We start from the raw sequence: 23193 nt of genomic DNA on the forward strand, positions 1-23193 counted from the left end.
ACAATTATCGAAGCGCTGCAGCCTGCTAAACCCTAGACCCTCCACTTGTCAACATCACTCACCACTTCACATTCCGCATCCTCGCTATCCACCCGGCCAGTCCTTCATCACTTCCTCTCGGCCTTTGCGCCCATAGCTGCGTCACTCTTTGGCAGCTATGTTCGTGAGGTGCAACCCAGGTTGAGCAAACCCTTCAGCCTGTCGTAAAGCCTTCTCGTCGTCCAACATGCCATCGCTCTTCTTTCGATCGCCTCTAGAAGATTCTTCGTCCGCCGAAGAGACTTCAAGCGTCATTTCTCGGCAAGACGAGCAATCCCAACGGCCTAGTCCGCCTGCCAACAATCCCGGTCTCACTCGCGTTCAGTCTCTTGAATCCGAATCGACCGAAAACCTGTCCCGCTCGCTTTCCGCTGCTCAGATTAGCCCTCAGCCTATTGATATCAAAGATGTAGCCTTGACTGCGCTATTGGAAGATAAAGCTTTGCGCGAAGCCATACAGTTCCTCAACGAACGCCGCGACCTCAAGACCCAACGACCCCTCACCAAACATGACCCCGAGGTCCAAATACTGGCCAAGGAGAAATACATGTTCATGTTCGAACAATTCAGGTCGAATGGTGTCGTGGACTCGAATGTTCATCGGCCGGAGTTCCAGGCCGTTCGAGATAACGTCAACAAAGCTCTAGAGACGGCTACAAGGAAACACAATGAATTGCTGCGTGTGAGACACTTGGAAGGCGTCACCACCTCATCTGGAAATGCGGTCTTGCATTCGAACGGCGTTTACCCCAAAGATTCATCGGAAAATCAATTGGTCGTCCGCGATCCCGCTCTTGCGCACGACCGCAGCCCCCTCTTTGTTCATCCTTTGTTCAATTCCACAGCACCGCTCGAGTACTACGCGGAAATAGGTCGAGGTGGCTATGGAAGAGTCTACAAGGTCAAGAACGTCTTGGACAATGGGTTCTATGCGGTCAAGCAGATCCCTTTCAGCCAAACTCGTCTCCGTCGCATCTACAACAGGGGAGTGGAGGAATTGGACGCTTTGCTCAAGGAAGTCCGGACAATGCAGAAGCTTGATCACCCTCACATTGTCCGTTACTACAGCGCTTGGGTAGAGGTCAAGCCTTTGGACAAAAATGCGCCGAAGCGCATCGGAAACACCACTACGGAGACAGCGACGGATCCTAGTCGGCCAACGCAAAGTCAGAGCGCGATATTCCAAATGTCACTTGGAGACGACGGTATTGTCTTTGGCGATGACTCGGAACCTGCACAGAAGCTTGCTGTGCCTCTACCAGAAAAGAGTCGCCCTCGGCGCGGCAGCCACGCTACAATCGACTCGGTTTCTGATGAATTCATTGCTCCCAATTGCATCGACCCCAACGCTGAAAACTCCGGCAAGTCCCCGAAATCGGGATTCAAGCCCGCGTCTGAAGAGACTGAGGAAGAAATCGAAACGATTCCGAGAGATTTCATTGCAGAACCCAGCTCTCGAAAGGCTTCGCAAAAGTTTACCCAGAATGGCGATGACACAGACAACGAGCCGCCGCCGCTCATCGAATACATTCTCAACATCCAGATGGCGCTCTACCCCATGAACCTGGCGGAGTATCTGTCGGCCAACACTGTCGTCCTTCCCGATGGCGACTATGAGGCACGGCATTGCTTCCATCTTGGTGTCTCGTTGAAGATCCTCCTGGCCATCCTAGACGGCGTCAGTTATCTCCATTCGCGTGATCTGGTACACCGCGACCTCAAGCCCGCAAACATCTTCGTTGCTCCCACCAAAGACAGGTACAGGAGCAAGCATGGGATTTTCCTTGGAGACTGCAAGGGCTGCCAGGCTGCAGGAGTCTCGAACAACGCGCAGCTCGGCATCCGCATTGGTGACTTTGGTTTGGTCACTGACATTGCGCACCTAGAAGATGACGTGCTCGATGCTCGGGCTAAGGTAGTTGGTACAGAGTTCTACAGGCCTCCCTCGCCGTCCACCTGCCCGAACGAGAAGCTGGATGTCTTTGCCCTTGGCGTCATTGCGTTCGAGCTGCTGTGGAAGTTTACCACGGGCATGGAACGCTTCCAGACGCTCGCGGAGCTCAAGAAGGGCCATCTCCCATCTACTTTCGCCCAGCACGTTGGCGATGAGCGTGTTGCTAGTCTGATCCGGTACATGGTTAGTTCGGACGAGAAGCTGCGGCCTACCTGCGATGAAGTACAGAAAGAGCTAGAGGATATTGTCGGCTCTTTGGCGTGATGATTGGAAAGCCAGGTAGGTAGGTGCGTAGGATACACAAATCTCAAATTCACCAAGTCATCCATCACATAAACTCAACCTTCCTGCTGCAGCTGTGGAAGTAGAGCCAGGCGCATTCAGTTGATCATGATGAATGCACGTTCTACAGCTGTTTCGAACACACGATCTCACGGCTACTGCTGTCCCAAGGCGGACATGCCTACTTCCCGGATGCTGCTCTGTCTTGTCTCTGGCGTGGACAACGCCAACTAGACTACGCTGGACGTTGTTGGATGTTTGGCTGGTTTCTTTGACATCTATATGGCATGCATGCAAGGTATATGCCTGCTGGTACTGCACACATAGTAGGAACTAAGGGTGGGTGGGTATTCTCTGCGAATTTCGGTAGGAAGAAGGGGGACAGCCACATGAATGCTCCCTAGGTGCGCTCTTGGTGAAAAACAAAGAGTGAGGATGCTCCCAGAGAGGGGGTCACAGTTGAGCTGCTGCATGAATGCTCCCTCGCTGCGCGCTCAGTGGACAGGAAGGAGTTTATGGATGCTCCCGGAGAGATGTTATTGTTGAGCTGCACGCATGAATGCTTCCAAGTCGGCTGCAGTAGAGCCGTACGTATGAATGCTCCCAGTGTGCTTACGGGACAGGCGAGCAGGAGTATGAATGCTTCTTAGTGGTCTACAAAGGCAGCTGTTAGAGCATATGGATGCTACCCATCTGGACACTCACAGCGATGTCCTCATGTAGCGAGCACATCATAATCACAGTTCAACATCAAAAAGCACAAGCATGCCCAAGAGGAGTCCATAGGGAAAGACAGTATATATCCACAATCGGAAAAAAAAACCCTATGCCATGTACAGAAGGAGGGAAAAAGATGAAAAGAAAAAAAGAGGCTTCAGAAGAAGCAGAAGAATGAAGAAGCCATCCTAAAAAAACCCCAGTCATTGTCCCAAAAGTTCCGTTCTAATGCAAACGCTCTCAGTCTATCAGTCAGTCAACCACCCACCCCACCCGCACTCCGTTGTTGCGTTTTCGTTTGGTTTGATCCTCTAGTCCGTCCGGTGACACCACAGAGAGAGAAAAAGAAAAGACCCCATCCACCTTCCAAGGAGAAAACATTTTGCAGTTTGTTAAACATTAGACATGATGCGGCGTTGGTGTGTGCGTGTGTGAGAAAGGTCGCAGACAAGTCAAGTCAAAGTCAGATCCTCTAACTAAACCAGCAGCTACCAAATTTATTCTGGCAGCCGTTAGCGCACGCGAAAAAGGAGCCACAGTAGTTATCCTGGCCGCAGCAGCCGCCGAAGTAAGAGCCAGAGCAGGTTGAGCCGGCGGCAGCGCCGCATCGTCCGTCGGTGCTGGTCTTGAGCGCTGTGGAAGTGGGAGCAGACGAACTCTTGGTGCTGGAGGCCGCGGCCTTGACCGAGGACGCCGACGAGGCCTTGGCGGTCGTGCTCGACAACGACGAGGCCTTGGCCGTGGTGCTGGACGCAACGGTGGACTTGACGGTAGTGGTGGAGGTGGATGTCGTCTTGGTCACAAGACTGGACGCGCCAACGGAAACGGACGGGGTGGAAACGACAGCTTTAACAGACGAGAGCGAAACAGAAACGCTGGGGACGACTGGGGCACTGCTCGACTTTACTGCGGAGGGGGTCAGTATGGAAGATCCCGCGGCAGAGGACACAATGGGGGCCTTGGAGGAAACAGAGGAAATAGAGTTGGATACTTGGGAGGAAGAGCCACAAGTGCCAAAGCCAGATTGACAGGTGGAGCCACAGTAGTCGCTCGTCGAGCCGCTGCAAATGGTGAGCCCATGTTCCCCTTAACTAAGAAGTTTTCAGCTCGAGACTTACCAGTAGCCATACTGGGAGCAGCAGTTGCCGAAGCCAGAGTTAAGGCAAGTGTACCCCTTGGTACCTCCACAGCTGCCGTCCGGGGTGACCTGCCGAGTTCCGGTTGGTGCGCTTGCGCTTCCAGATCCAGAGGGGGTAGAGAGGGGAGTAGACATGGCAGAAACCGAGACATTGCTTACAGGGCCCGAGCTACCGGAACAGTTTCCAAATTGGACCTGGCATCCGTCGGCACAGTAATCGCTAGTAGATCCACTGTCAAGTCGTTAGCTTTTGCCGTGGCAGTCTTTTAGTGGGCGCAACTTACCACCAGCCGTTGACAGAACAGCAGTTTCCGAAGGAGGAGCCAAGACAGGTATTGCCAGTGGTTCCGCCGCAGGTTGCGTCCTGGGAAATTCCAGTAGGAGTCACAACGGGGCTAGTGGTGGTGGTCTTGGAGTTGACGGGAAGGGTAGAGGTGGGGGCATTGGTCACCGGTCCAGTCGCAGAGGTGAAGACACTGCCGCTGGAAGAGCGGTACCAGTTGGCCCTGGGGTCACCCAGACATTCACCAACAGTGACAGCCTTGTAGCCCTGGTTCTGGAGCTGGATGAGCATGTACTCGGTAAGGTTGCGAGCAGTCTGCTCGTGAATGTCGTGACCAATGACGAGGTAGTCGCTGGTGGACGGGTCACCGCCAGCCATGGCCTTGTCATAGTTGTCCTTGGCGTTTTGGATGAGTTCCGGGCTCTCATTGTTGTAGTCGTCGGTGTCAACGTCAAAGTAAGTGACGTGGTAGCCAAGGTTCTTCATGTCCCTCCAGCATCCGGAAGGCTGGTCACAAGCAGAGTAAGGAGGACGCATGTAGGTAGGGAAGAAGCCCAAGATGTTCCTGAGAGCCATCTCGTTCTTGTACATTTGGTCCTTGCGCTGAGCAGAAGTGATCTGGCTCAGATTCTGGTGACTCCAGGTGTGGCTGGCAATCTGGTGACCTTCGGCGTGCATCCTCTTAATGACCGTATCCCAACCGTAGGCGGCGTTGTCAATCTCGCCTTTGCCAATGTTGTTACCAGTAATGAAAAAGGTAGCACTGGCGTTGTACCTCTTCAAAAGGTCGAGGACGCCGTCGGTGTAGATGTAAGGACCATCATCAAAGGTGAGGGCAACAGTACCGGGGACAGTGCAGTCATAGATACCACCGTTGCCAACGGGCACACTGCCCATGACCGGGCGAGCAACCGAAGAAGTATTGGTTCCAGGAGGAATGGTGTTGGCATCACAGCCCGAGCCAAACTGGAACTGACAGTCTGGGGCAGCACAGTAATCCTTGCCAATACCGCACCAACCCTGCATAAAAATCAGTGACAAGCATTGCGAGCAAGTTCAGAGGGCACAAACAGCGAGAGAGCAGCAGTAGCCCTTGGCACAAGAGCCGATACCAGCACCACACTGGCCGTCGGCGCCGCCGACCTGGCGCTTCTCGCCAGCAGGGCGTTGAGGCACTGCAGGTGCGGCGACCGGAGCGCGAGGAGCGCGAGGAGCGTCAAAGGCATTCCTCGCCTTCAGGTCAGCAATGGCATTGCGACCAAAGAGCTTGGGAGCTGTAGGGATGCCGCCGTGAGCCGAGGCGGCGCCGGCGAGGATCGAGGCTGCAACAAGGGAAGAGACGTGCATGATGAAGGCGACTCAAAGCAGTAATGGCAAAGGGTGTTGAGGAGGGTGAGTGTGGAGCAAGGTGGAAAGAGTGTCACCGGTCAAGGACGGCGTCAACGAGAGGATGGGGCTCCAAAGACACACGAAAAGAGGGACACGTTGGTGAGTCGTGAAGAACAAGAGCGAGTCGGAGAGCGAGTGGCAGCAAGATAAATACCGTATGCGTCTTTGGGGAGAGAGCGCGACAGGTTGGCGGCGGTCGATGGCGCCGGAAGAGGACATGGGCAGGGGATCCAAACAAGCCACATGGCTCCCCATGTGGAGTGGTGAAGGTCTTGACTATAGCCCGTACCGAAGACAAGAGGCTACTGGGCTGGACGCTGTGCCCTCAGATGCGGCTCTCGAGCCAAAAATGGATAGGATCATGTCCTGCAGGCCTTTGACGCAGAAATGCATCAAAGGCAGCCGTCAGTCGAGCCCAAGGGTGGTGAATGTGTACAGGCGCAGATACGACACGACGTCGGGAGCTGCACGGCCGGGGGAGGCGAGGGGCGACAGACAGACAGACAGACAGACAGACAGACAGACAGGCGGGCGGTCCATGGCGTCTGCGGAGCGGCCAACTAGTGCTTGGGACCTGAAGGATGACGGCCGTGAGCGGCGTTTGCGAGGTGGAAATTTCGACGTCTAGACGGTTGAGTGGTTGGTTAGCCAGCGGCTATTTTTGCGCGTCCCAAGAACCAAACCGAGTCCAGTCCAGTCCAGTCCAGTCGACCCCAAAATACCTTCCTGCCTACCCTACACAGCAATCTCGACGCCTCTGCCGTGCGACCACCTGGCTGCTGTCGATCCGAATCCTCAACTCCACGTCCATTTCTCGTCAAATTTCCTTTTGCCATGGTGAAACGATAGCAAAGCCGTCGACATCAGGCCCGCCAACGCCAACTATTTCTCCGGATATCGGCATATTCTTGTCGTCACGCCGCTCCCGACGGGAACCTCGTGGGAGTTCGCCGCGCGAACCCCTGTAGCACAACCAACCGCCGTGGCAAAACCCAACCAACGTGCTTGATGGCCTTTGGTCCCCTCAATTCTCCCGTCTCCCTCACTCTTTGACCACCATATGCCATGGTTCTGTCGCGCCCCTTTGTCGTGTCATGGCGTCCTCGGCAGGTTCCCGTTCGCCGCGTGTTTGGTGCAAAGGACGACGCCTCTTGGAGAAAGTCGGACATGCTTACTATTCCCGTTCGCGAGCAACAAGCAAACGAAGCGACATGTGGGCGATCTCCCCATGTTCATGGCCATTTCGGTTTAGCCCCCTCGTAACTGCAAATCCTCCCCGCCAACACCCCAAGCAGCCAAGCCATGCTACTCTCAAAATCTGCTTGTATCCGACAACATCAAAGCTCAGGGCCTGAAAATTCAGCACACAAGTACCTTACCGAGCCTAGTGATGTGACGCGCCGTCTTTTGGCCCCCTTGCCATCAACAAGTCCTGGCCGCTCCACCTGCATATTGTAATCCTCGTTATTTTTTCACAATTTTCAAGAGCGGTGCGATCCTTGCTCTCCTGCTCAAGCCCACTCTGTAAGGCACTTTGCCTTTGCCAGCAGGCGACCGATTCAATTTCTTGGCGCTGGCCATATCCGGTGTCTGCGGTGCGTTGGCAATGGCTGTCTGCAATGCAGACCTGGATTCTGGGGACGTCACATTCAGTGGCGTGCTAACTGGCGCCTCTCGTATCGAACCGTGTTCTGGTGTTTCTTTTCGACCTTCTTCCGATTCGGAGCCTTGTGACACCTCTGCCCCTCGTGTTGCCTGCATGTCACTGTTCGTGGCCTCGTGCCTGGCTGCTGTCGCTGGCTCGGGTGACTGGTGTTTCCGCGGCCGTCCTCGACCTCGTTTCTTCGGCAGGGATTCTTGCGCTTCAGGGATCTGTGCGGCCCGCTCCTCTAGCTTGTTCGATTCAGCCGTGGTCATCACCGGCCGTGCAGAACCAGGCGGCGTAGGATTCACCGTGGGAGATGGATGTCGCTTGAGCGGACTTGCATTCTGCCGATCTTCATCAGGCTCGAGAAGCATCATGTTTGCGTGATCATCACTCTTAAGTCCGTCCTGTGATCCTCTTGCTTTGTGCATGACATTTGCACCCTGCGCGCCCTCGGTGGCGTTTTCACGGACGCTTGAAGGCCGGGCCTTGGGCGGTCTTCCTCTTTTTCTCTTGGTCTGAGTTGTGTTGGTATCGGGACTGTCCAAGACCGTTGAGCTGGGCCTATTTTTAATGGCCACCACAGCGCCTTTCTCAGCACGGGGTGTTTCCTCCAGTTGCCCATTTTCAGATTTTGCCGCCACATAGTCTTTGGCCATGTCTTTGATTTCCTCTTCGAATGCGATACCTGTAGCTTGGACCTGGTCCCCAGTGCTCAATGCTCCGATTGCTCTGTCCAAGTCGTTGCCATTGTCCTTTAAAGCTCTTTTGTACGATGTTGGACTGAATCCCATTTCAGCCATCCGCTGGCGCTTCTCTGCGACTGATAGTTTCAGGCGGCCGATGGTCGAAGCATCTTCGGTTTTTCTACGCGTGGCTCTCTGTTTCGCTGCTTTTTCGGGAGTGACATAGTAGTCTGTCGGCTCTTCAACAGCCAGGCGACTGGACCGAGACCTGCTTGGACGTGGCTGATATCTTTCCTCGGGAAGACCGACGAGGACATCATCACTGTTCAGGGGCTCGATGCTGTTGTTGTTTTGTGCTTTGGCCGCTTTCGATGCTCTGACAGCACGAATTGATTCTTGTATTGAATGATCGACCTTTTGTGACCTGGTCATCAAATTGTCATCTTCATGTGCCAGTTCGTCCGCCTCGTCTGCCGGTTCGCGTCGAAGTCTTTTTGGAGAGTGGCCCGTCGGTCGAGGACCAGTATCAGCAAGCGATATCCGCCTCTTCTTTGCGCTCGCCGACGAAGGATCTTGCCGAAGAAAGATATCTCTTAAGTTTTGATCACTGGACTGGGATAGTCGTGGTTGGCCAAAAGATTTGGAGCGACACAGGTTTGATTTGGGTTCAGGCGTGCTGTGATGTATCGGCGAGACCTGGGTATTCTCTTTGGAAGCTCGGGGGTTCTGGACCATGAATTCAGTATGGGCAAAAGACAGGACACGAAGTCGTACCACTAGACTCTGTAGAAAATCTGACCACGGCGGCGAAGGGTCCTCCAGCTCCTTTTCCTCAGGGACATTCGCATTCCCGTCATGTGTAAGACCGTAATGCACGTTTGCTGCAATGGCAGCCTCCACGAGCCGCTCTCCGTCCAATGTACCGTCGGGAACAGTATCTGACGTGCTAAACATATCCGGATTGTGAAATGCAAACTCCTGTTCGAGAGAGCCAGCAATCACGCGTTGCCGTCCGGAGTCTTCCAATAGCCTTCCATGAGTGGTTCCAGAGGCGACAAGCTCAACATCACCAGGCGAAGAGTCAACTTGAGCTTCCATAGCAACAACTTCTTGTCCTCTCATCGACTCGAACGCCTCATCTTCATATGTGCTCTGACGCCGTCGACTCGAGCTTCCATATGTAACCATAGTACTTCTCCGCTGAGCATTTCTTGTGGGTGGAGAACCACGAGTGAGCTCTGTCATGGTATTCCTGCGATGCATGCTTGGAGAGCTGCGGATCTCGGGTGGAACAAAGGTCGGGAGGGCGGATTTCTCAATGACTTCGCGGTGGGCAGCAGCAATTTCTCGCTGGAGAGCTTCTGTTTCGTGTCAATCAAATGGCAACGCAAATTGGTGGTGGACATACCAGTCGAGCTCGTGCCCCCAGGCGCTGTCACTTGGCTCCGCGACAAGGCATCTCTGATTTGATGGTTGCGGGCAGGAGTCCTTTCCGACGCGGGGGATGGGGAATCGAAATCACCATCATCATCGGAGTCCTGGATCGCACGCGGCATCGGTGACCATAAAGGCAGAGGTATAGGGAGTGCCGTCCGTCGGTTGGTGTTGGGAGACGCGTCGCCGACGGCTTCCGCGTTGTTCGCGCCCTCACGTTGAGATAAGATAAGCTGCCAACCAGGGTAGCAGCCGAGCCGTCTTGAGGGCTCTAGTCGCGCTTTTTCCTTTGTCCAACTCCAACACCACAGCAATCCATAGCTTGTTCCTCTCCCATTACATCGACACGCACCTCTTTTGTACAATTCCGCTCTCTTCGTGTCGCACTTGGCCCGATTTCCTTGAGGCGCTCGCAGGTCCTTTGCCATGGACAATCAACGCGCTCACAAGCTCCTCCGCCTCCTTCCTGCGTTGCCATTGTGGACCAAACATTGACGACTGCGTTCTCAGGGATTTTTCAAAGCTGCACCCGAAATACATGAAAAAATTTCTACATGCTTTCGAGCTTCAAGCTTCGAGCTCTACCGATGGCGCGCCGTAATTCCTTTCCCCGCAACACGCACACCCCGCGAACCGAAACAACATCATCGCGCCACGGTGGCATTGCAGTCTTTCACAGAGCCTACCAATAGTCTTCTCGACCACGCAAATTCCCAGTATCCTTGATCGACGTTGTGCCCCAGTTGTTCAAGTACACATCGGCCGCCCCGGAAAGGTCATGACAGACTGCTGCGGAGGAGCATCCAAACGATTCCATCTCTGGACATACCGTCCACCATCGGACCTTAGTGAATATGATACATCCATTCCAGTTCCATCCTTACGACTTTCAAAGGAATGGGGCGGTCGGACTTCAACATTTGATTGGGGGCCTCCCGAGTCGCCTCTATCTCTTCCATTTTGACCCCATGTTCAACCCTTTCAAGCTCAACGCTTTCACAAGGATCGATTCTACTCGATTCAATTCTCAATCCTGCGCCCTGGTCTCCCTTAAAAACCCCTCTGTCGCGTGTTTAACAGCGCTTCAAGGGGCTGGTTCTGTTCGTAAACAATATTGTATTGTTGCGAAAATGCGTCCCAAGATTTTTGCAACAGGTCGCTTAGCTCAGTTGGTTAGAGCGTGGTGCTAATATGGCGGCTCTCAGAATGAGTCTAGTTAACGCCAAGGTCGCGAGTTCGACCCTCGTAGTGACCAGCCCGTTTAGATTTTTTTTTTTGGTGTGTCATTGCACGTCACCCTGAGGTTTTATTTTTGCGCACTACTTCTTGCGGTTGACTGTGGAATGGCCATCACGCAGTCCGACTAGAACAGCATGGCGATCGGCTGAGATTGGAAACTCCACTACTCCTAGGAACAGAACTGAACTCTACGCTTGGTTTAGTTGTACTGGACATGATTGCTCGGGCGATGCATCAGCATTAAGATCCTGGATTCAAGAAAGTGCGCCTACGCTAAGGGCTAAGACATTATTGCAGGTGCGGATTACAAGAAACTTAGGTACGTGGTTAGACGTTGATACGCTCAGTCGTCAAGAGCGCGTCTTTACGCGCTACTTCCATTTTACTCTCCCACCTGTTTTCAGCGTCAGTTAGCTTAGATAAAAGGCTTGAACTTTTAGTTAGGCAGCCTGCTTATTCTTACTTTTCCACCCTGGTATCTAATGTTAACTCTATCTCTACATGAAATGCTAAGCCTTAGTAATAGGTGTAGTAATAGAATCCCATATACCCAATTAGCTAGGATGATATTAGAGGGCAAGAGTAAACAAGATCTCTTAGTATGTAAACATAATTTCCCGTCCTTTTTGAATTCTTTGACTCAAAAATTACTGACGCCGAAAACCGGTGGGAGGGTAGGCCAGGCCAGACTTCAGCGTTGGTAAGGTATAACTTTTTTTTTTTTTTTTTTATATTCCCAACTCTCAGTCAGGCAACCCATTGAGAGGTCTAGCTTCCAGCTTTCTAGCCTGAATCTCTGACGTTAAGCTGTTACGTGACAGGCTACACCTCAGGGAAGCTGCCTCATTGGCTGGGCTAAATAAGGGGGCTGAAATTAACATACTCTCTTACCATTCTCCCGTCCTATTCAGTTTTGTTCTTTGAAAATCGATGACGCTGAACTCCGGCCAAAAAGTACCTGACGGTGGAGCAGATCTTGAAAAATAACCATGAATGGAAACTTTAACCTTCTCCAAAACAGACAGCATCTCAAAATATGTCAAGGCGCCATAGAAGTCTTTCAGCTCTCGAGGTTGCGGCTGATGCGATTGACACTTAGGTTACGGCCAAGCCTCTAATAGGCGATTAACTTTTCTAAATAGGAGAACACTTAGTATTACCGAGGGAGAAGAAGTCGTATGGTTGAAGTCAAGGGCCGAATAAAGTTTCTGGGTGCTTGGCCACGTTTCTCGGACTTCGGTGTACCTGGCAGGCGAAGGCTGAGAAATCTCAGGTCGTGTTAGCAAGACGGGAAAGACCTGTCAGACCGCCTGCCCGCGAGATCTGAGGAAGCGTTTAAGAGGACTGCATGGCCAAATTACAAGCCAGGATAACGGACGTCGCAAGGTACGTAAGAGCAAATGAGCGGCATCCCAAGTTGGAAATTGGAAGTGCCGGAAGGAACCCAGTCGATGCGGAGACGGCCGTCTTTCCAGAACAGATGTCGAATTATTTGCCCCGCGCTAGGAATGGGACAGATTCCACTGAATCCCTGCTTGACCCCAGAATCCCTGATCGCAGGCTGCTCAGATATACGCCCAAAGGGATAAGTGGAAGCTAGCAACTAGGAAGTGAGACGATGACTTGGTCACAGAGAGGCAGCGGATCCCAGCCCACCACTTCGAAAGACAATGTCGACCGTTACGATGAACAGCTGGATAGTCAACGGGTGTCTAGCTGTTTTGACAAGAATTCAACTGCGAAAAAGCTGATGAATGCCTACGCCGAGACACAGCTTGAACAACACAAACGATGCGATCCTACGCAGGTTCCCCAAAGCGCAACCCTCAACGAAAGGAAGTCCAAAAGCATGGGTAGTCCGGTCGATCGGAACGTGCGGAACTCTACGCTTCTTTGCGAGCAGAGCCCATCGTGCGACACAGCCTTCTGCGGATGCTATGGAAATCGACGTGGACATGGCCATAGCTGTTGTTAATCCGATACGCTTAATGCTTATTCTGCGTTGAGGCTCAGATGATATGCAGGATAGGCGGAGAGGAGTGTTGTAGTGTAGAGTATATATATTCTGCACATCTTTTCCCCTCCCCACACTCAAACTTCGCTGGTTGCTATTAATCACCTTCTTTCCCCCGGTAAACTGCCGCCTCGTTTCCCTGTTGCTCCCACGGTAGGAAACCTGCAATTATCTTCCCAGCTGAGGAGACAATCCACTACCAAGATGTACATTCTCTCCTTCTTCCTCTTCTTCACTCTCGCCCTCTCAAGTCCGCTTTGGGACTTGACACGCAATCCGGGCAACGCCCTCAATCTCTTCAAGCGGCAAAATGGCGAGTGCAAGACATCAGCAAGGACGCCCAAGTCCGATAAACTTGGTCCCGTCACGGTCACCAACTTGAAGGTCGTCGGCAACCGCAACGCCTACCACATTTCCTTTGCGCTTAAGAACACCAACACCGGCATTGACACTACGTGCGATGCCGATTTGTCGATTGGAAATACCGATCAGTACACCGAGTGCAAGCGCGCCAACACGGGCGCCATCGCGCGCTTCAAGTACTCGACGGATGATGACGACTGGACCCGTGCCAATGGTCCTCAGAGCGTCACCATCGATATTATTTGGCAGTTTGTTCGAGCGTAAGTTTGCAGTTTTTTTCCTATCCCCCCTTTCTCTCTCCTTGGATTTCCCACCATCCTCCCCCCCACTCAAGTACATTTCCACTAACACCCCACTCCACTCAGCTGCGCCATCTGTCCCGATCCCAATGTCGACTATTACTCCTACGGCAATATCAATCGCGACATCCCCTGCAAGCCCAGCTCCAACCGCGCCCCGCGCCAGGGCGGCAATCAGCAGGCGGGTAAGCAGGAGTACCCGCCCAAGGATTGCTCTTCGAATGAGGCGATACCTGTCTCTGTTACCAACGTTTGCGAGGGGCCGTTCCCGCCAGTTGGTGGGTTGGGTTGAGCGGGAAGGACTTTAGGTTGGATGGGGTCAGGGGGAAAAGGGGATTTCGGACGTTTTGGTCTGGTGATGATGGTGCATTCTTCGTTCTTCATTTCAATAGATGAGTCTTCTTTTCACTTTTGGTAGATTCAGGCTTATGATGTGAGAAAGTAACTCAATTTATCAACAAAACTGTTTCTGAATGGAAGAGTAGAGGCGTCTGAAGTCCCACATGCGGATTTCCCTACCTACCACCGATGCTGTTCCCACGTTTTGGTCTGGTGGTGAAGATGTGTTATTCATTCTTCGTCCAATAGACGAGTCTTCTTTAATGCTGGTAGATTCAGGCTTGTGAAGTGAGAAGCATTTCAATCTATCAACAATATTGTTTCTGAAAGCACAGAAGCGTCGAGGTTTCGCATGTGGATTCCCCTTCGCATCACCAATACTGTTCCCAGATACCTGCGACCTGGTAAAGCTTCCGCTTGCTTCGTTTTGGTATTAACCTTTCCGAACTGTTGGAAAAGACCCACGTTTGATGTGGGAAAACGACTTACTTTGTCACTCACAAAATTTGAGCAAACATACAGATACCGTTCTGCTCTTTGGCCACGATCCGCCGCCCGGGCACAACCTTGCGTGCGACATACCGCACGCATAGCACAATAAGGCAGATGTCAAAGCTTTACACTATGTCACTTCCTGTCGACGCCCAAATTACAACAACTTGACACTCCGCCCCACTATGTTACAGCACCTTCGCCAACAGCAGCGAAACACAGAGCCCAACATACAAGCCAGCAACTCCATCACGGACATTACCGCGCGAACAGTTTCGCCCTCTCCAACACGCGCTCCCGCAGAACCTTTTCCTTAATCTTCTTGTCTCTGGTTTCGACTTCGCGCCTCTTGTTCTCCACCGTCTGCATTACCGTCTGCCAGATGTCGCTCTCCTTCTTGGCTCTTGCCTTTTCCCTCTCCGCTGCATCTTCTTCTAACGCACTTTCTTCGGCTGAAAGACTCTGCTCCTCTTCACCATCATCATCATCATCATTCTCTCCCTGCCCTAAGAGATTGGTCACGTCGGCCAAAGGAATGTTGTCCCCAGCGACAGTGTCGTCCTCTTCCGCCGCCGCCGCCGCCTCCAGCCCCTCATGCTCCTCGTGCTCCTCTTGCTCCTGCTCCTTCCTCTTCCACGGCATCGCCGCGACAATCTCGTCGACCGTCAGCTTCTGGCTGTCGACGTCGCGCGTCAGCGCCCTCGTCTCCCTGACACGCACTCTGAACCGCTGCAAACGGGCCGGGACGCCGCGTACGCCATTGGCAGCGGCGACGACATTTTCGCAAGCGTGTTTTCCCGCGCTCTTGACGAAGCGTACGACGCGGTATTCGTCTTTCTTGGTGTCCTTCTTCTTGCCGCCGCTGCCGCCGTCGCCGCCGTCACTGTCGGACGCAATCTTGCGCACCGTGGCATAAGGGTCGGCATTGGACTCGAGGAACAAGACAGCGAGCTTTGCGAGGCGCATGCGGCGGGCTTGGTCTGCTTCGCGCTTCTTGCGGTCCGCTCTGACCTGCTCAGGACTCCGGGGTTGTGCTTTGCTGTCAGCTTGTGGCCGAATCTGTTCTGCTCCCTTTGGTGCTCGTTTCGGTCCTGCGTTTTGCTTTTTGGTCTCCTTAGGCATTTCGGCTGCCATGGCTTTGAGCAGTGCTTGCCAGGCCGTGGTGCTGGCCGGCTCGGCCGTCTGTTTGTCGTTTGCGTCGGCGCCGTATCTGAAGAGTATGCGGGCCATTTTGATCGAGATGGGCTGCAGGTTGGCCGTTGTGTGTTGAGTCCGTGCGATGAGAGTCAGGGGGAGGATTCGTCCGCTGACGAAATCGCGGTGGTCGTCGCGCCCTTGCTCCCCGTTCTGGCACTCTACTGCGCCATTGCCCTCGTGGTTCTGGACCAGACGGCCGTTGCCGTTGCCGTTGCCGTTGGTCTGGCTTGCTTTCTGCTGCAAATGATGTTCGACGATGGAGTAGAGCCCATGTTGCAGCCCAAAGTCGAAGAATGATGAGGGTGGTTGGTAGTTGACAATTTCGCAGACGTTTGTCCAGTGCGGGTGTATCGTGAGGTAGGCGTCCTTGTTGCTTTGAACTTTGACGGACCATGCAGGCGGATCGGAATGGCTGGTTTTGAGAAACTTTGCATTGGGTGGTTGAGGCATCCCGAGAAGGCTCTCTGCGTCTGTGTTGAGAGCGACCAGGATCTTCAAGTTGGGGTTTTCTCCGGGCCCTGTCTCTTTCCTGAGGGGCTCTTCAATTTTGATCGAGTATTTGAGACAGGCGGTCGCCAGAGAACGGAACGTGGTGAAAAAGGTGGGCTGCGTGGTATCCAAAGATTTGATGCGCCGCAAGTAGGCTGCGCGTAGATCTCTTTGAAGATGAAGGGGCTTGAGATTGGGCTTGAGATTGGAATGTTCGTCGATGATTTTCCACATCGTGTCTTTCCAATCCCCTACCACCTCGTGATGGCGTACTTGGCCCAAAGAGCCATCAACAGCATGTGGTGCTTCCAAAGTCGTATCCTTCGATTCCGCTACTGCCTTGTGATGGCGCGCATGTGTGTCGACAGCAGCGTCCGGGGCCTCTACAAGTCCTCCACACCGAATGAATAGATGGCGCCTCAATTGATCCAATCTTTGGTCGATCTCGCTGCTCGTGGCAGCTCTGACGCCCGGTTTCATATTTTCGACGTAGGGCTCCTCCGCAAAGGATAATACGAGCGGCGACAGGGGCTCTTTTTCACGCTCGGCCTGACCGAAAAGTCCAAACAAGGTCAGAGCTGAGGGTCCTAAAGGCCACTCATGATCCAGCATCTCCTTGAACATTTTTTCTGACGTCGTTGGAATGTGCTTGAAAAGCTCTTTGACTGCCTCTGAATCCTGGCACCAGCTTGAGATGTTCTTCATCCTGACAAGCCTGGCAACGAACCACGCCGCCGCAAGACGGGCGTACAAGAAAGATCCCTCTGCGCTTTCGACAACCAAGCGTATAGCCTCTTGAGCTTGGGGGAGGGCAAGCTTGCAAAGTTCCGAAAACTCTTTGTTTTCATTCAACTCGTCCGATATGGTCCGCCAGAGGTCAAATCTTGTCAAATTTTCCATGAGAACCGATGGTCCAAAGGCATCGCATAGAAGAGAGCTGTCGTAGGGGGTCGAGATGCAGACCTTTATAGATGACCCTGGGGAGTCGGTATGCCGGAGCAACCTCGACAGCATTTTGGAGAGTCTGTAGCCACCATCTTCCAAATGTTCAACTCCATCGATCATGATCAAAAAGTTTCCATGGCCTCCAGTGGCTAGCTCACCGAGGAATTGGTCGACGAAAACATCGTCTAGCTCGGGCGCGGCAAGATTGGGAAGGTCGGGAAGGTCGGGAAACATGTCAGGTCGTCCATCTGCGGCTCGGTAAAGAAGTTCTCTCAGGAAATCAGGATAAGTCGTAGGCTGTCGAAGGAAGAAGCAGATTCTGACAAGTCTGGAACCACTTGCCCACAGGCGCGCACGAGCCTGGACAGTCTTATCGCCGCGGAGGAATCTCATCAAGGTCGATTTTCCTGAACGCTGGTATCCTACAATCCAGTACACGAGGCCATTACTTTGAAGCCAGTCTGTGTAGGGTTCCCAGAGGCCTTGGTCTTGTCGAGTCTGGTCCAAAAGTCCATTCGTCATGCCGTTGGTTCCGAGTGCATTCGCAAGGCCTGGAGGCTGGAGAGAAGTGTGTTTTGCATTGTGAAGGTCGGACGGTGCAGCATCCTGCGACTTGATTGGATGCTGGGCAAGCAATCGCCTCTGCTGCCCATGGGTGAAATTGATCCTCTCACAAGTCACATTGTACTTGGTTGGAACTTCCTCAAGACGGTCTGGGATGGAACGATGAAGAAGAGTACACGTAGACTCGTCCATATGGTCACTGCTCATCGATATCAACAAACAGGCCACTCGATGCGCAAGAAGCTGTGTTTGGGAGAATTAGTGGATGGCGGTTGAGGCGAAATTTCCTGTATCAAGCAGATAGGTCTTTTTACTGAGGCTGAAAATGTGCATAGCCGACTGTGCCCCCAGGGGCCCCCAGGGGCCAGGTAGGCGCTGGACTTCAGCGTCAAAGTGGAGCCTGGGGTCCATTGGTGATCAGCAACCGCGGTGAGCTGTTGTCATCCATTCTTGGTGGGAACGGTACGAAGGTTCGTGCATAGCACGAGGAAAGCCCAGGAAGACTGGCTGAAGAAAGGCATGAGACTTGAATTCAGAGACAGTGCGGCAGCGCATGAACTCAAACGGACACAGGGGATAGATCGCCCAGAGCGCTTGCGTATGCAGGCTGCAGGAGCCATCATCACTAAGCAGACAAGATGATGGCGAGGCTGAAGGTTAGCCTCGTTGAAGCACGAAATGTTGCCATGGGCAGATGATCAAGGCAACGAGGTAGCGTATTGAGCAAATTCGGGAAAATCGATCAAGGGGCTAGATAGCAACAGCGATAGCTTGTTGATGTTGTTGTTGAAGCCAGCAGGACCGGGCGAAAGTGGTCCCACGACGAGATGGATGAGACCCGACGGGACGCGGACCCAGTGCAAGGAATGGATCTGGGTCAGCTAACGCCGAAGATCGGCCGTGGCCAACCCCGAGGAGTAAGGAATCCATCGAAGACGAGGGGAAAGGGTCTGGTGCCGGCCGCGGCCGTGAGCGAGTGTCTGACTTTGCCCACCACCACCATCGGCGATCAGGGCAGCATGGAATAGCGTGTAGAGACGCCTACCCGGCGATTGACACCTTCCACGTTCCATCTGGCGGAGCGGATAGGAAATGGTCGAGGTCGACGAGCGCCCGCCCCGGGCAAGATCGGAACGACGCCGCTGCAGCCCGCATTCCAACGGATCGTCCCCCGGCCTTGACCATCACGTCAAAGGTGGTGAGACCTCCCGTCGGAGCTCTGGTCAAGTGGAGGATCATCGTGCCGCAAGAGGCATCAATCGGAGCAGCGTCTTTTGCCACGCTCGACTGTCAACACAGGGCCACACTCTAACCATGTCCGCCGTAAGACGGCGTCGCAGCCGCCAAGAGCCCCGCGATGGTATTTCCTGGCATCCAATGACACGTGCAGACTTGAAGCTATTCTAGCAGCAGGGCGCTAAACGCAGGGCTTTGACAGAGCAGAGTCAGTCTAAGCTTGTCAAGACCCCCACGCCATGAGGGTGCGTTTGTGGTTGGCAAATGGCAAGACATGGACTCGGATCGCTGAATCGTTTGGTCGAGTCTCGGTAGAGCATGGAGTAGTCGAGGCTCCGTGGTCGATCTGGGCTGGGGCCTTAGAAAGACCATCGAATCAAGAGTACAACGCAGCAAACGGGGGACGAGACTCGTCGAGGGAGGGGTATGGCGGCTGGTTAGCCGCATGCTGCTACTGGTGCGTGTGCGGCCGGCGGGCTAGCGAGCAGCCGAGCGGTGACAGGTCAGCGATGAAGCCCAATGTTGAGACATGGACAATAGAGCACCTTGACGGCCAAATTGTCGAGGGGACAGCGGCAACACGCACACACCAGCGAGGCTTACGTCAAGAGCAGAATGGAAACACCACATAGGCATATGCACTCGCTCGATGGTGGAGTGGCTGGGAGAGGTGGGCCAGCTTCTGGAACCGCGAGGGCGGGAGAGAGAGAGAGAGAACAAGGCGGACCTGGACAGCCAAAGGAGCGGTGGGGATGGGGGGGGGCTGAGCCGGCGCGCTGTCCAATGAATGAGACACAGGGTGGGTGGGTGCCGGTGCCGACGACCTACTGCTCCCACAACGACGACGACGACGACGACGACGACGACGACGATGCAGACTGTTGTTGTATTGTACTAAAAGACCCTGTGTGCGAGTTATTCCCAAAGAGTGCCAGTGGCAAAGTGGAAGCGCGCAGGTCGACGATGCATGTCGACTTGGTGTGGGTGGTGGCTTTGGCGCACGTTCCTACGAAATTGCCACCGGCCCAGGTGCACCTAAAGCTGACTAGCGCCTGGGTAGCCCAAGCCCATTTCACCTCCCCAGTGGCCGCTACCTCCCCCTCCTCTCCGTCCCTCCCTCGCACACACGCACACTCCCTCTCCGCTACTGCGCCCATCTCACCACTCACAACCTCGTACTTCAAACCACCACTCCGCAACCCAACCCCAACGCGATCCCTCCGTTCTGCATACCTCGTTCTTCCGCTCGACCGACCAGACTCGACTCTTTGCGCTGCACTGCACTGCGACCGCCGCCGAGCCTTGCTTCGTTTCATCCCTTTGTTTGACCTTTGTTGTGCCTCTTCGCATCGGGTGACCCGTACCAACGACGAGCTACCACCAACCAAAGTCTCACCACTCTTGCGATATACTTCGGCCCTGGAGCCTTGCAATTTTCAACCTCTTCGCTCCTGCCGCTCCATAACCAAGTCATGTCGAGTTCCAACTTCTACTACGGCGCTCCGCAGCATGCTGCCGCCCACATGAACCACCCTCAACACCACCACCCCGGTGGTCGTCCTAGAAGAGCCCCCAGGTCCGCCGCTGCACACAACCACAAGCAATTCAGGGCCGCCCGCGCACCCAAGGAGGCTGTTGAGGCCCCAGGCATCGCTGCTTTCCGCCGCGACTTCGAGGCCGCCCGATCCTTCGACCTCGAGGATGACGAGCTCTTTTGTCCCTTCCATCTCCTTACCGATGACGACGTAAGTATCTGTGATGGAGCACTCCTGCATCGATGGATTTGATGGCTCATTGTGCCGCCCCAACAGTTGCAGTCCATCCACTCTTCCGGGTCGGACCGATCTTCGCTCTCGAGCGGCTCGCCCGAATCTTCTCCTCTTCAACAACAGCTTCAGCCTACGCCCAGCTTCGTCTTGCCCGCTGCCGCCAACACCTTTACGCCGGCTAGCTTCTCTCACCAAACTCAAGCAACGAAGCTCCACCAGCCACTGGCTCAGCGCACCCGCAATGCGATTCCCATTGTCGACCCGACCACCCGCAACGTTGCCAGCCCGCCGCCTTCCGTGTCGCCCGCACGGCAGATGCAGCAGCAATTCGTGCCTCGTCGCTGGTAGACTCGCTAGCTGATGCGATGTTTGCTACGGTCTGTTCGCTCGCATTGTGGCGCGCTGCGTCGTTGGGCTGGGTCTTGTTCGCTTCTTCTTCCCCCGGATCTCCACTCTCGACTTTCGACTTCTTCTCCGAGGTTCTCTTCTCCCGCTACCAGGTTATTTTGTACAAAGATCCACGAACTTTTACCCCTCGGATACCCATTCAATCCTGGACGACGGCGTTACAATGCGACGACCTATTAAACATTGCATTCTAATTTTCATTGAATAGACCTGTAGCTGGCTTTGCGCGTTGGCTCGGCTCTTTACGGCATTCATGGACGGCTTCTGTTGCTCTCTCACAAGGGTGTTTTTCGGCTTTTTTGACAAGAAAACCACAAAAAGAGGTGTTCTCGGCTGGGTGGTACGCGCCCGGGCAGTCTTTGGAAACTGGGATCAGGCGCTGGATTTATTTTGTCGGTGGGCTCGCATTAACGCCCGCGTAGGGTGAGTTGGTTCTTGGCGGTTGTATTGGTGTTGTCTGAATGGGTCCGGATTCTGCTGGTATACCACGGCGAAAGTCTTTCTCATGCACAAGAATATAGCGGCGGTGTCGGTTGGGCTTCTCTCTGTCTTGACGCATTGTTGGCGGAGACAGCGCATAAATTTTGGTCATCCGGTCATGCCGGGTCTTGTGTTCTTGCTCTATTCGTTTTTTGGCGGATACAAAGTTCAAAGATTCACATGTACGCTGGCACGATATCACGCCGTTTACTTTATCTGGTTTCTCTGCTCTCTTGTTAGTTGATGTAGGCACCAACTGGAATGGACTCCAAAGATTTTTTATTCTCAGTTTGCTCAAGGGTATTTCGAATCGACTTCCACTTGTCCATAGCACTCAATGGCACTCGCTCTTATCCGGAAAAGGTGTGCTAGAATCCGTTGGTCTCTGCTTGATTGCCTGACCCGCACGTGTGCCGATCCTGATAGCCATCTGACGAACTTCCTCAGGGGAACGAACGGGGTCGATTAGAGAGCAGCGGGGCCAAGCCGACGTGGACGTAATAATCAGCGCTCCATTGCTGGTGGACAGGAAGCTGTCTCGCACAGACCACCTATGACGACATGAGGGCTCACCCGGGTCCAGCACCTGGGTACCTACAGCTGGAAGCTCTCGACAACTCGAACCGAGGATTCCTTTTAACCAGCTCACCTCTTTCTTTCCTCTTTCTCGTACCATCTAGCTCTCACCTTCAATTCATCCATCAATCACGTCCAAAACAGCCTCGAGCTACTACTGAGGTACCTATGATACATTCCGCACTGGACCCCGCCGCCCACTCTGCCTATGGCTCTCTTTTCCCCGATTGCTGTCTCTCATCCCTTGTTCCTCGACGTCGAATGCGGGAGATTCAGCTCTTTGCCTGACTGACAGCTGACTGGTACATAGACCCTACCTACTCCTCCCTTATCCCCAAATCCGCTCGCCAATTTCCTCGCCATTACCCTCTACCTTCCTCCGTCTTCCACGAAACGCACAATGTCTGCTCTCAGGAATTTCGCCCGCGTGCCCCGCATCAACGTCTTTGCTATGCAGCGCATGGGCTTCCAGACCTCGGCGCTGCGGATGGTGGGCAAGGAGTCGGCATTGAGTAAGTAGATGACCTTTTTCCATACTGCTGCGATTGAACCGAATTTGGAGCACGCACCTCCTCAACAACCACCAATCGTTCACCCCTCCCCACAATCCCGAAAAATACAAAAGCGGCTCCCACCGACCCTTCGTCCCGTCCCGTCTGCGCGTCTGGGACCGGGGCCGCTGCCATCCCGTCCCATCCACTTTATCTGAAGACAAGAGTAATCTACATGTGCCGTGGCTAACGACTCGAAATAGACCAAGAAGGCCGCGCTGAGGAAGCCGAAGCGCACAAGCAAGAGCTGCTCAAGAAGCATAAGCAGGGCAAGGGTCACTGGAAGGCCGAGCTGGCTTCGGACAGCGAGTCGGCGGTACGTTGACGATTCCATCTCTCCCATCTCCCTACCTACCTACCTACCTACCTACCTACCTCTCTATCCGTCTCTCCCCTCTGGATCACCCTTCTCCAGTCCTTTTACCTACATGGTGCTAACTCGCGTTGGGTGCACAGGTCAAGGCCGACCGCGGCGAAGTCGAGTCGTCCAAGGACACGATTGAAAAGCTGCAGAAGGAGGGCGAAAAGCTGGCCAAGAAGAAATAAACAAACTAGCTCGTTCCATAGACACGCGAGCGAGTTTTGTTGCTTCCTTCGCTTAAAGCAGCAGCAGCATTTTGCTTCTTTCCGGCTTTTGCTTCCTTGATTGGATTGGTTAGATTGGA

The 23193-nt window shown here is 53.8% G+C and overlaps 7 protein-coding genes and 1 non-coding gene across 8 annotated transcripts; 5 read left to right on the forward strand and 3 right to left on the reverse strand.

Annotated features, from left to right (window-relative positions):
* The first annotated feature begins 18 nt into the window (after positions 1–18).
* IWZ02DRAFT_25990 (kinase-like domain-containing protein) lies at positions 19–2405 on the forward strand. The gene has a single exon (XM_066763323.1). The coding sequence runs from the start codon at positions 227–229 to the stop codon at positions 2255–2257; it is 2031 nt and encodes a 676-aa protein (XP_066627363.1). The 5' UTR covers positions 19–226; the 3' UTR covers positions 2258–2405.
* A 634-nt stretch (positions 2406–3039) lies between these two features.
* IWZ02DRAFT_440166 (uncharacterized protein) lies at positions 3040–6168 on the reverse strand (the record flags this gene model as incomplete). The annotated part of the gene is made up of 4 exons (XM_066766816.1): positions 5485–6168; positions 4415–5433; positions 4111–4362; positions 3040–4053 (listed from the first exon to the last, which is right to left on the reverse strand). Coding segments are annotated over exons 1-4 (2132 nt in total), but the record flags the coding sequence as incomplete, so codon positions are not given.
* A 1069-nt stretch (positions 6169–7237) lies between these two features.
* On the reverse strand, positions 7238–9728 carry IWZ02DRAFT_26120 (uncharacterized protein). The gene is made up of 4 exons (XM_066763354.1): positions 9542–9728; positions 8908–9494; positions 7842–8859; positions 7238–7791 (listed from the first exon to the last, which is right to left on the reverse strand). The coding sequence occupies exons 1-4, from the start codon at positions 9687–9689 to the stop codon at positions 7706–7708; spliced, it is 1839 nt and encodes a 612-aa protein (XP_066627365.1). The 5' UTR covers positions 9690–9728; the 3' UTR covers positions 7238–7705.
* A 993-nt stretch (positions 9729–10721) lies between these two features.
* Positions 10722–10822, forward strand: IWZ02DRAFT_t6. Its single transcript has one exon. It is a non-coding gene; the product is annotated as a tRNA-Ile (tRNA).
* Positions 10823–12990: 2168 nt separating this feature from the next.
* On the forward strand, positions 12991–13877 carry IWZ02DRAFT_496068 (uncharacterized protein). The gene is made up of 2 exons (XM_066770163.1): positions 12991–13443; positions 13549–13877. Exons 1-2 carry the CDS (start codon positions 13025–13027, stop codon positions 13772–13774), a joined length of 645 nt encoding a protein of 214 aa, XP_066627366.1. The 5' UTR covers positions 12991–13024; the 3' UTR covers positions 13775–13877.
* A 650-nt stretch (positions 13878–14527) lies between these two features.
* On the reverse strand, positions 14528–17831 carry IWZ02DRAFT_26212 (uncharacterized protein). Its single transcript, XM_066763370.1, has 2 exons — positions 15034–17831; positions 14528–14967 (listed from the first exon to the last, which is right to left on the reverse strand). Exons 1-2 carry the CDS (start codon positions 17713–17715, stop codon positions 14572–14574), a joined length of 3078 nt encoding a protein of 1025 aa, XP_066627367.1. The 5' UTR covers positions 17716–17831; the 3' UTR covers positions 14528–14571.
* Positions 17832–20216: 2385 nt separating this feature from the next.
* IWZ02DRAFT_486859 (uncharacterized protein) lies at positions 20217–20861 on the forward strand (the record flags this gene model as incomplete). The annotated part of the gene is made up of 2 exons (XM_066769302.1): positions 20217–20489; positions 20556–20861. 2 exons carry the CDS (start codon positions 20217–20219, stop codon positions 20859–20861), a joined length of 579 nt encoding a protein of 192 aa, XP_066627368.1.
* A 1516-nt stretch (positions 20862–22377) lies between these two features.
* IWZ02DRAFT_486860 (uncharacterized protein) lies at positions 22378–23074 on the forward strand (the record flags this gene model as incomplete). Its single annotated transcript, XM_066769303.1, has 3 exons — positions 22378–22489; positions 22732–22844; positions 22985–23074. The coding sequence occupies 3 exons, from the start codon at positions 22378–22380 to the stop codon at positions 23072–23074; spliced, it is 315 nt and encodes a 104-aa protein (XP_066627369.1).
* Positions 23075–23193: the final 119 nt, after the last annotated feature.

This window comes from Phyllosticta citriasiana (genome assembly GCF_038021145.1).
Source record: "Phyllosticta citriasiana strain CBS 120426 chromosome Unknown IWZ02scaffold_1, whole genome shotgun sequence".
Classification (NCBI taxonomy): Eukaryota; Fungi; Ascomycota; class Dothideomycetes; order Botryosphaeriales; family Phyllostictaceae; genus Phyllosticta; species Phyllosticta citriasiana.

Bases quoted from the DNA above. Each gene is read 5' to 3' on its own strand.
- IWZ02DRAFT_25990 (XM_066763323.1), top strand. From the start codon at position 227: ATGCCATCGCTCTTCTTTCGATCGCCTCTAGAAGATTCTTCGTCCGCC.
- IWZ02DRAFT_26120 (XM_066763354.1), bottom strand. From the start codon at position 9,689: ATGCCGCGTGCGATCCAGGACTCCGATGATGATGGTGATTTCGATTCC. The intron at 9,495-9,541 runs GTATGTCCACCA...GACACGAAACAG, and splicing joins TGGGGGCACGAGCTCGACTG to AAGCTCTCCAGCGAGAAATT. The intron at 8,860-8,907 runs GTACGACTTCGT...TTCATGGTCCAG, and splicing joins ATTTTCTACAGAGTCTAGTG to AACCCCCGAGCTTCCAAAGA.
- IWZ02DRAFT_496068 (XM_066770163.1), top strand. From the start codon at position 13,025: ATGTACATTCTCTCCTTCTTCCTCTTCTTCACTCTCGCCCTCTCAAGT. The intron at 13,444-13,548 runs GTAAGTTTGCAG...CACTCCACTCAG, and splicing joins ATTTGGCAGTTTGTTCGAGC to CTGCGCCATCTGTCCCGATC.
- IWZ02DRAFT_26212 (XM_066763370.1), bottom strand. From the start codon at position 17,715: ATGAGCAGTGACCATATGGACGAGTCTACGTGTACTCTTCTTCATCGT. The intron at 14,968-15,033 runs GTGCGTGTCAGG...ACGGTCGACGAG, and splicing joins CCCGTTTGCAGCGGTTCAGA to ATTGTCGCGGCGATGCCGTG.